General features: G+C 33.8%; 2 protein-coding genes and 1 long non-coding RNA gene across 3 annotated transcripts; 1 reads left to right on the forward strand and 2 right to left on the reverse strand.

Moving 5' to 3' along the window:
• Nucleotides 1–828: 828 nt before the first annotated feature.
• Nucleotides 829–4,127, forward strand: UBC27 (ubiquitin-conjugating enzyme 27). The gene is made up of 5 exons (XM_012235231.4): nt 829–1,211; nt 1,723–1,771; nt 2,566–2,725; nt 3,511–3,600; nt 3,863–4,127. The coding sequence occupies exons 1-5, from the start codon at nt 1,034–1,036 to the stop codon at nt 3,968–3,970; spliced, it is 585 nt and encodes a 194-aa protein (XP_012090621.1). The 5' UTR covers nt 829–1,033; the 3' UTR covers nt 3,971–4,127.
• A 288-nt stretch (nt 4,128–4,415) lies between these two features.
• Nucleotides 4,416–4,771, reverse strand: LOC149492941 (uncharacterized). Its single transcript, XR_016322933.1, has 2 exons — nt 4,632–4,771; nt 4,416–4,531 (listed from the first exon to the last, which is right to left on the reverse strand). It is a non-coding gene; the product is annotated as an uncharacterized LOC149492941 (long non-coding RNA).
• Nucleotides 4,772–6,372: 1,601 nt separating this feature from the next.
• Nucleotides 6,373–8,760, reverse strand: PAC1 (20S proteasome alpha subunit C1). Its single transcript, XM_012235233.3, has 2 exons — nt 8,620–8,760; nt 6,373–7,344 (listed from the first exon to the last, which is right to left on the reverse strand). The coding sequence occupies exon 2, from the start codon at nt 7,329–7,331 to the stop codon at nt 6,579–6,581; it is 753 nt and encodes a 250-aa protein (XP_012090623.1). The 5' UTR covers nt 7,332–7,344; nt 8,620–8,760; the 3' UTR covers nt 6,373–6,578.
• Nucleotides 8,761–10,745: the final 1,985 nt, after the last annotated feature.

The following is a 10,745-nucleotide window of genomic DNA, read 5'->3' on the forward strand; positions in this document are numbered from 1 at the left end:
AATATGATAGAAGAATGAATTAGTGGGTAATGTTTCAATTTATAGTTAAAGGCTTAACTAGAAATTCAAACCAAGTACCTTAAACAATATTAGGTTTACCTAATTCACACAGGCCTACCTAATAAATCTATTGCATTAATCTCATTGGCACACTCCAATGTCACTGAATCAAATCAAATAATATACAAAAAGGTATTGGGAGGCACTTTTCCTTTCCTTTCCTTTCCTTTCCTTTCCTTTCCATTTACTATAGTCTATTGGCAAGAAATTATTAGGCGTATACCTTTCTACCACCGAGAGAGACACGAGAGTGTTGTGCTGGCCCCAGGCAGCAAATAACGCTTTCTGCTCTGCAGATATTCCATCTGCCTTCTTATTTAACTTGGAACAATTACTTCATTTTATTTCCCTTTCATAATGGTGCATCATTATAACAAAAATCCACAAATTCATGGTATTAATATCATAAAAGAAATAAAATCAGGTAAAGTCTGATTTTTTATTTTTTATTTTTTTTTTATATAAAACATATTCATTTTGATATTTATAAGTTTAATTGACTCACGGGCAAAAAGACTCGAATTAAAAAAAATTTCATTCTTCACTTATTTTACAAATAATATATACACGTTTCAAACTAAAAATTAATTGAAAATTTTAATATTTACATAAAAAAAAATGAAATTTTTATGATTTTGAGATTTGGAACTTTGATATTACTCCTAAATAATACTCCAAGTTTTAAAAATTAATTGAGATAAATTAGCGGTTTGCCATTTTTATTTATTTATTGCGAAGCAAACAATAAATAGGGCGTGTGAAATAAACATTTCTACGACTGGTGCGAAGTTTTTGTTTTCTCCTCAGCCTCTCTCTCTCTCTCTCTCTATCTCTCTCAAAAGGGGCAGGCGAAGCATCTATTAGAGTGAGAGAAACAGAGCCTTTATTCTCTTTCTCGTATCTTCTATATCAACTTCAATATTGCCCGTTCTTTATTGTAGCTATTAGGGTTTCTCACTCTCAATCGAAGAAGATGATCGACTTTTCTCGCGTTCAAAAAGAACTACAAGAATGCAGCAGAGATATAGAGGCCTCTGGTATCAAAGTCACCCCTAAGTCTGACAATCTTGCCCGTCTAATCGGCACCATTCCTGGGCCTATCGGAACTCCTTACGAAGGTGGCACTTTCCAAATTGATATCTCGCTGCCTGGTATATATACACACGCCCACTCTTCAATGGATTGAGTTTTAAAGTGTTTTGTCTCTTAATTTAAGTTATTTACTGCCTTTCTGGAGTCTTTTGTTACTAATTTTGTGGTTTCTCTGGATGGAGCTGCATTTGGGTTTTATTTTTGTTTGATTCTTTACAAGGTTAAGAAAATTCAGAAATAAAGTCAACTTGCTTGATATTGAAGAAGTTGTGTCCGCCACTTGTGACTTCCGAAGATTTTCAATTGGTTGGGATTTATATGTCTCTGCTGTTGTTTCTTCTAGAGACCAGTTATAATTTGTGGGTTAGGTTTTCAAGCGGGTTAGATGATGGTTCACCAATCTATTAATGCATTCAACAGAATATTAGGAAAAGGACCATAGAATTGTGTTTTTATTTTTTCGCAGAACTTATATTTGCTTATAGCTATTTGTTTGCTGTTGTCAGAATGTAGAAGGTTTAAAAAAAGATCCTCTATTGACTTGCTTTTCGATCTTGATTCTTTTTGTAGATGGATATCCTTTCGAGCCTCCCAAAATGCAGTTCGCAACAAAAGTCTGGTAGGAAGAATTTGTATAATAGGCTATTATTTGCCTGAGTTACTTGCAAAATCGCTATGTTTTATATAAAATTTATTTATTTGAAAAGGCTGTCAGAATTTTAAGAATTTATTTATTGAGCAAATTCATATGGATCATAATCATGATTTACAAGTGTGCATGCTCATTTTGGGGGTATTTTTGAAGTTAAAACCAGGATCATTCTCTATGTAAGTGAAATAAGCAGTCTTTTGTAGTTTTGTTGCCTGGACACCATGTGACCATGACATTGAAACTGATGCTAGTTCTTCTGTCACCTCAGTGAAGATAATTGTGAACTTACTGGTAAAAATGGGCCTACCTAACGTGCTTGCTGGACATTTTATGGGCTTTCATGTATTTTGCAGGCGTGCCCCTCTTTACGTCTTAGCAACCTATCATTTGCCTCCAATTTCTTTTTCTTTCTATGCTAATATTCTGTAGGCATGCTCTGATCTTTTCAGGATGTGCATTGAAAAGTAAAAGATGCAATTTTATGGTCTTTGGTCTCTGCAATATATAGTGCTTGAATGCAGGAACTTCTTGAGGGCTCTATCATAATATGAAATTGATGATAGGCTTTGTGGTTTATACACTGAGTTTCAATTAATGGATTATGATTTTTTAAATCTTGGCTTGATGTTTTATCCTAAGATCTTGAAATTGATGAAATTGTTTCAAAGAGGGTGCATGTCGGTGGCACAAAACGGTGTCAGGTCAGGTTTGAGATGACTAATACTGCATTTTTTTTTTCTTTTTTGTTGTAACCTGTGCAGGCATCCTAATATTAGCAGTCAAAGTGGGGCAATTTGCCTAGACATCTTGAAAGATCAATGGAGCCCGGCGCTCACTCTAAAAACAGCACTGCTTTCTGTTCAAGCATTACTTTCTGCTCCTCAACCTGATGACCCTCAAGATGCTGTAGTCGCACAACAGGTTCTGTACTTTGCTGCAATCCTTAGTTTTACTATCTCTATTATGTTTCGTATCCCTTTGGCTTTGATGGAATCTCAGCTATGAATTTGGAAGTTTATGTTTGTTTTAGTTTTATTTCATCCTCTGTTAAATTGACTAGAGCAGCTTTTATTTTGTGCAACTAACTATTTCTTGTTGCATGTTATCTGTCTTAATTTATTGTAGTTTACATCCAAGGTTTCAGCTTAACTTGAGATATCAAGTTTGGTTGTAGATTTGAATGATTCAATTTATGCAATCGTTTTCTTTTGATATTTGAGCAAAAAATTTATGAGCTTGAACAAGCATCTAGTTTCTGGATTTGTCTTAAATGCACTGCAAGGGGGAAAAGGGGGTTGTGGGAGGTGGGTAGTACACGCAGTCGTGGCTTTCTAAGACCCTGAACTGCATGCATAGATCTGTCTGTGGAGCATCATGATCTATTATAGATTTTCAAATTTAAATGCACCATGTATGAGATGCATTCATTTTTTGCTAACTTTCATTGACAATTTGTGGTTCGCAAGTGAGATTTAGAGTGTTCTGATTATGATTTTCAGCATATTTTGGTGTTCAAAAATAATAAAATTTGTGCCTCATTTCTCTGTTGAGTTCCACAAAAGAGTCTTAAGTTTCACTATGCCCTTCCATGCAATACTGATATTAGACTTTCTGGCCTTTGCTGTTGATCTTGCTTCCTTGTGGTGTGTGTTTGTGTAACTTAAATTTTTCATCACCTTTTAAGTTGGTTACTGTGGACGTTGCAGTATCTTAAAGACTATCAGACTTTTGTTGGCACTGCCCGCTACTGGACAGAATCATTTGCTAAGGCCTCATCTCTTGGAGTTGAGGAAAAGGTAATGAGAGTATCAGTTTTGTTTTCAGCTACACTGCCCCTCTCTCTCTTTGCTCTTATAGTTCTGTCTCTTCCTTTTTCTCTGCTCGTAATCGCTTGTGGCTATATTAACCCTATTAAAAAACATTACATTTGCCTAATGGTTTTGGTAGGTACTCTACATCTTATATATATATATATATATATATATATATATATATATTCATGATGGTGATATTACGTTGGAGTGACAATTTGATAAGCTAGTGTTGATATGGTTATAGGTGCAGAAACTTGTCGAGATGGGCTTTCCTGAAGCTCAAGTCAGGAGTACGCTGGAAGCTGTGGGGGGTGATGAAAACTTGGCACTTGAAAAGCTTTGTTCTGGCTGAGAAAAAGAATTTGATGATACTGATGCTGATCGATTTATCAAGATACAAAAGGTCTATATGAATATAGGGTTTCCTTATCCAAGTCCATTTCTTTTTAGCAATTATGCATATGGATGGAGTTGCTGAAACTAAAACCATGTTGGCAGTACCGCTGGAACTCTGAGAAATTAGTTTTATGTTCTAACGTAGCTCAAATATTAATTTCCACTTTTCATCCATTAAAAATTGAAATTGTTATCTGGTCGTTTTAAGTGATGGAGATGACACTGATACAATATTCATTAATGTAAAATATTCATTGTGCCAGGTCTTTGAAAGTAAAGTTTGGGATAATCAAATCAATTATGCTTAATTAAAGCCTGCCTTCCTTCCTCTTCTTCAGTTTCCTTAGCTGAACTCTGGTATAATTTCTCCCAGGAAGGAAGTAAGATATCACGCACATGTATAATGAGGAAGACAAACCAGTTGAAATGGATAGATATTAATAATTGGGGTTTAACATGGTATCAAAGTTGGGGCTTGGAACATCCAGATCAAACCACCATCAGAATTCCACTTTTTCTGACGAGGAAAAATAATAATGTATCAGAAAAACAAAAAAGTTACCACGAAAAAGCCCAGTTGCTGGAATTCTAAATTAATGGTTTGGGCCGGAACTTACATTTGTACATTTCAGCATATATCTGACGACTGACATTACCATTCCATTACCAGCACTTCTTCTTCCTCCATCAAGAACGACGTAAATGCATTATTTCTATGACCTAGCTTAACTCAAAAATACTAATATTTAATACAGAATAGTTATAACGTTATATATATATATATATATATATATATATATTTTCTTACAAGAATGTGTCTTAACACAACTCAAGAGCAGTAACAACCAGTAGCTCTTCTTGGAGGAGGAGGTTGACAGACGAGGAAGATCATCATCGCCAAGACTAAAGCTAGCACCAGTGGCATCAATATTTCATCTGCATCTGAGCAGCAGCCCATTTTTAACTTTCAACTTCCAATTCTTAGCCCTTTCTACGCTAGCTCAACAATGTATTATGGTTTTATATATAACAATCTCAAAGTTGCAAGCAGCAAAGAACTTGTAGAGAGTGAGAAAATGGATGTTGGGCGATAGGAATAGCAAATTCTTTATTTTTCTTCCAATGTTAAAAGGGAAATATAAGACAAGGGCCTTGAAGGTTCACCTATCCACAAGAAGAGAAAATAGCCAATAAAAAAATGACATATGTTGGTTCTAAATTAATTAAGGTGACCCCTTCACTCGCAATTATTTTGCTTTGGATACTTTGCATGCTTGTGAGTTGTGAGTTGTGACTCTCTGGCTTTTGTCCAACTTTAACATGAGGACTGAAATTGCCATATTTAATTTGATTTGTTGTTTTCAAAAAAAATTTGTACCATAAAAGAAAGATATGGACAGTTCCTCCATTGATATTGTGAGAGCAGAGCAGATCAGGACCACTCATTAAGTTCATTATCAGATAAATGATTGAACATAATTTTCAATAAATTGAAAGCTTGGAACTACTGACTATAATATAAGCAATTTATAGCCTCGAGAAGAACTTGAAACAGAGGCTCACATTTGACACAGTATAAGATTAAATCCTATGAATGATAAGCTGTTCTTACTTTTACTACAATAGAATGGTCGGGTTGTTTTAAGTTGAAATCTTATTTCTCAGCTTATTTTTTCTCTTGTCGGTTTCATAAGATAGAGCATTCTTTTACTTTTCAGCAAACCGAATGTAAAGCAACTACCAGGTGAAAGGAGTATAATACAGTTGGTGTTGAGAAGAGAAAGATGAGAGAGTCATTTAAGGAGGGCAGCAGAAAATAAAAGGCAATGAATATTCAACGCCACCTACCTAAATAGTAAACACTGCATTTTTTAGACTTGAATGTTTTGACACATTGACTGGATTTGGTTGAATAGTTTTGTCCCCAAAAAATCATATTCACATAAATAAGAAATATTCTTGGAAGAACAGTGTGTGTAAACATCTTACAAGTATTTTTATATACCTGTCTTTTTCTCGTATTATTTTTCTATTTTTCCAATGTCAATCTATTCCTATAATTTATATTTGTATTTTTTATTAATAGAGAAACTGACTAATTGGAATAATAAAAGACCACTTGATGGACCCTTCCAATACTTTTTGACCTTTTCCCCGTAATTGAGCTGTTGTTTAATGCCCTAGTACCACTGTTGTCATCCATGTCTCATTATCATCAATCAAAAAATAACTTAATTTCACATTGGAGCGCATCTATAAGAACACTCAATCATGAATAGCGATAAATTAAAATCATTGGATACAAGCATGATAGTGATCAAGAAAGCATATATGTGAAAGTGAATGCACAACCAAGGCTTTCCAAAGAGAATGCATAAGGACACCAAAATAACATTTGTTCACAGAAATTCAATCAGATCTTAGATATCATCAGCCTTATACCCCAGATCAAACATGAGAGTTCAATATTGAATTTGTCCAACCAAAGCAAGATCGTCTTTTGAGAAAAAGTTGCATAAGTACTCAAAACGACATACACCTACCAAATTACTGCTGAAACTTACCTAAGCAGCCTCAGCAGGAGGTTGGGTAACTCCAGACTTCACTAACAACCTAGTCAGAGAGTCTGGTGAACGAACCTGGTACTTAACTTCTCCAGTGGGCAGGAGAAAGACCTCAGCTAGTTCGAGCTTATCAGAAGTGAGACTTGTACTGTCCATTGTCTTGCTCAGCACCTTAAGTGCAAGCTGAACTGCCTCCTCTCTTGTGATATCATCTTTGTAGTCCTGCTTCAACATTGACTGTGCTGCCTGGTTGTTTGCTCCAACAGCTGCAGCCTTCCATCCACCGTAGTTTCCACTAGGATCACTCATGTAAAGCTGGAAACCAAAATTTTTATCCCACCCTGCAAAAAGAAATGAAACACCAAAGGGACGGAGCCCACCAAACTGTGTGTAACCTTGCTTCGTATCACAAAGAGATTGCACAAGCTGTTCGACAGGCATCGGTTCCTGGTAGGCAAAAGTGTAGCGCTGGGCTTGAACTCTAGCAGTGTTGATGAGGATGTTGGCATCGGACATTATGCCAGCCACAGCACATGCTACATGGTCATCAATCTTGTACATTTTCTCAGTTGATGTTGAAGTCTGAAGGAGTTTAGAAGTGACCTTTTTTTCACCAACCAAAACAACCCCATCTTTTGCCAATATCCCAATTGCAGTACCTGCATTTCCAATGGCCTCCATTGCATACTCCACTTGGTATAGACGACCTTCAGGGGAGAAGATTGTCGTGCGGCTATCGTATCTTCGAGACATTTTATCTTATACACTAAACATAAAGAAAACAGTCAAGTCAGCTGGAAAAGGTACACTACTGCGTGCACATATGCAAAGAAATGGCCAAAATAGATCTATTTCTTTCCTTTCAAGGTGAATCTAAGTGTTCATATAATAATAATTTAAAGAAAAACTATGCCAAGACAACAAATCAGGAACTAGATATTCATTGTCTTTATTGCCCATCACATCACTCGAGTGCTCCATTATTTATCATCACAAAAGCAACTCAAGAAATTCAAATAAGATAATTGGAACAATTCTAAGAATTTGGCCTTTGGAAGTTTAAAAAGACTTTATAGGTAATCAAATGAGAAAGCTAAGAATTTAAGTGCATGCACTTCCGAGAATATAATTGAACTAGCAAACTAATTAGTGCTTCAATTGCAAAGCGGATGCATTTACAGTTCACAACAATCTTAAATTTTTCTAGCTGTTAAACTCAGCCCAAGCCAAACTTGATAGAAATTGATAGCAAAGTTTTTCGGCCAGAAATTTCAAAGTGCAGTGCTAACAGAATTGGTTAAGATTAGTGCATTAATTACTCAATATCATTTGGGATCCGTCTGTAATCTGCAAGACCAAGTTAATGCCCAAAGATTCAGTTCTCGAACATTCAGTATACACTAGAATAATGGTGGTCACAGCAAAAAAAATACAATGAGATTGATTCCTTAGCTTTAAGAAAAATGCTTTTTCATGACCAGCATTCATGACTAGTATCGGAGAACTAATCCAGGTAATAAACTCAAAAACATTGAGATGCCGAAACACTAATTAACCAAAACAACTTCCAGCAGATGAAAGCTAGATAAAGATTGCATGATTTGCAAAATGCATAAACCACATTCTTCCTGGGCAACCAAATTCGCTATCTCAATCACCCGGCAATATTTGTAACTCCAAAATTAAGTAATTCCACAATGTATTAATGCAATAAACACGAAGATTTAAATTATAAAATTAACAAAAATTCGAAAAAAAAAAAATCAAACGGACTAAACAGGTGAAAACTATTGGGGGGGGGGGGAAATCAAGGATTAATCGGAGCGATCTACTACCAATAGAATACACAATCCAGTGTAAATTGAACGGAACTCACAAACGGGTTATAAAAGATCGCATGGAATATCAAATCTGAAGCATCGATATTGAGACTAGATATGTGAATAAAAGAAAAGGGGGAAAAAAAGGGTTTCGATGGTATGGAACCATTTCATCAAACTAAAGTGAAAACACTGATGCGGAAACATAAGCAACACTTTACCTGATGTTTTCTGAGAGATGGATTTTGCGGACGAAGAGTGAGCGAGCGAGCAAGCGATCGAGCCAGACAGGAAGAAAGTGAGTGAGTGATTAAACCTGCGACGGCCAAAGTTTTTGATCGTCTTCTGGCTTTTTGGCCAAGTTTTCGATTGGAGACTGAAGACGGGAATTGAAACGATGTCGTATTACATATAACACAATAATACTTATGATTTCTAGAATTTGCAAATTAGCCCCAAATGAAAATATTCATTCATAAGTTAATCCCTGGATTAGTAAAACTCAATCCAAATATTGTGTTTAAATTTAAATCGTAAAAAAAAAAATGTCAGGAATTTAAGAAATCTTGCATGATGAGAGCCAAAATGAACCAAAATGTCAGGAATTTAAGCCCTAGCAGGTAACGGTTAATAAAATTACAATTGGCAGTATTCAAATCTAATATTTTACATAGTTTTGTGATTGTTTTGAAAATTTTATTTATTGCGGGAATATCTGTACTTCTTTTCTTTTTCCTTTTTCCATAGATATAAAACATTTGTGTTACCATTCATCCAAGGGGAAGTGTTTACATCACTCATAAAATATCCACCCCTAAGTTGTTTTACAAATATTTATTATATATATATATATATATATATATATAACTTGTTCTTAAAAAGATTATTATATACTACTATATTTTGATGTTTGTTCCTCAAATATAAAAATATAATAGCACGAATTTGAAATTAAGGCGATATTTTCTAAGAATATTCAGAAAATAATGGTAAATATGGGAAAGACAAATTAAAAAATAAAAAAAATAAAGACCACGACATTTTATCAACCATTAAAAAAATAATAACAATAAAAAAGAGACACAGAGTCATTGAAGGAGGCCATTAAATAAGTGAATGAAAGGCAACCGGATTGGAAATTCAACACGTTCAAACTAACGTGTTTGAGAATTTCAATTCTGGAAGTTTTGACACATTGACCTTTGTCGATTGCAACTTTGCCTCTAAAATCAAACTCTCCCTTTCAATTCTTTTTTTCTTTTAACTCATCATTCTTGCAAGTCACTTTTAATTCTCCAATCTAAAATTCAATATGTTTGGGTCAATTCACTAACCCTCCCCAATAAAACTTTTAATAAAAATAAATCTCAATTTCCACTAATCAAATTGTGTTGCTGAAATTGTTTTTAACATTTTGAATTGTAAAAGTCAAAATTAAACAAATTTGTCTCTATCCAACTGGTGTTAATTAAATAACTAATTATCTTAATTAATTCTATCAAGACAAATTTCATAAAAAAAAAAATCCAAATTTAACCATGATTGATGCTGTTAAAGTCAATAAATTATAATTTAAAGCAAAATAAACAATTAATTTAAAAACGAATATTCATTTATAAATAAAAATTTAAAATTCCTTGGAACAATTTCAAGTAAAGGATGAGAATTTATTCGTTGCTAAGGACGAGAGGCACGCATCTTATTATAATTAGACTTTAATATTAATCGTGAATATTGCTCTCACACGTGCTTATTCTGTTATTTATTCTTTAGGAAAATAAAAAATAAAAAATAAAAATCTTTTGGAAGAAATCCTAATTTATGTGCATGTGTTGTGTGTTTGCTTTGAGATTCATGAAATGCTTTTTGTCTAAATGGTATCTAGCTCAAATGGAAAGATGATTTCTAACTAAACAAAAGAGAGAAATAATATAACTTTGAAACGAAATCAGTTTTATATTTAAAAAATATTAATGTAAAATCCAAAAATTAATAAAATCAAAACAATTTTTATTCCATTTTATTTAAAAATTTATTAAAAACGAATATATCTCATATTCTAATAAGTTTAAAGACACATTATATAGTCAGTTTATGCATTTGAAAATTAATATTAACTTAATCAGATCATGATAAAAAAAGTAAATTATTTTCCAAAGACTCATTTTTTAATTTTTACTCATTAGCTGGGGTAAAATGCGTATATGGATAGTAAAAAAATGAAAGAAGGAAAAATTTAAGGGTAGTTGATTTAATTATGGTAGGTGGAATTGGCTCTTGTGTTTCTGAATGGGATGGTCTGTTTTTGTATTGGATCGAAAATTTGACTGGAAAAAATTTGTGGTCC

The sequence above is a fragment of the Jatropha curcas genome, chromosome 10 (genome assembly GCF_041381405.1).
Source record: "Jatropha curcas cultivar XTBG-Jc1 chromosome 10, XTBG_Jcur_1.0, whole genome shotgun sequence".
Lineage (NCBI taxonomy): Eukaryota > Viridiplantae > Streptophyta > Magnoliopsida > Malpighiales > Euphorbiaceae > Jatropha > Jatropha curcas.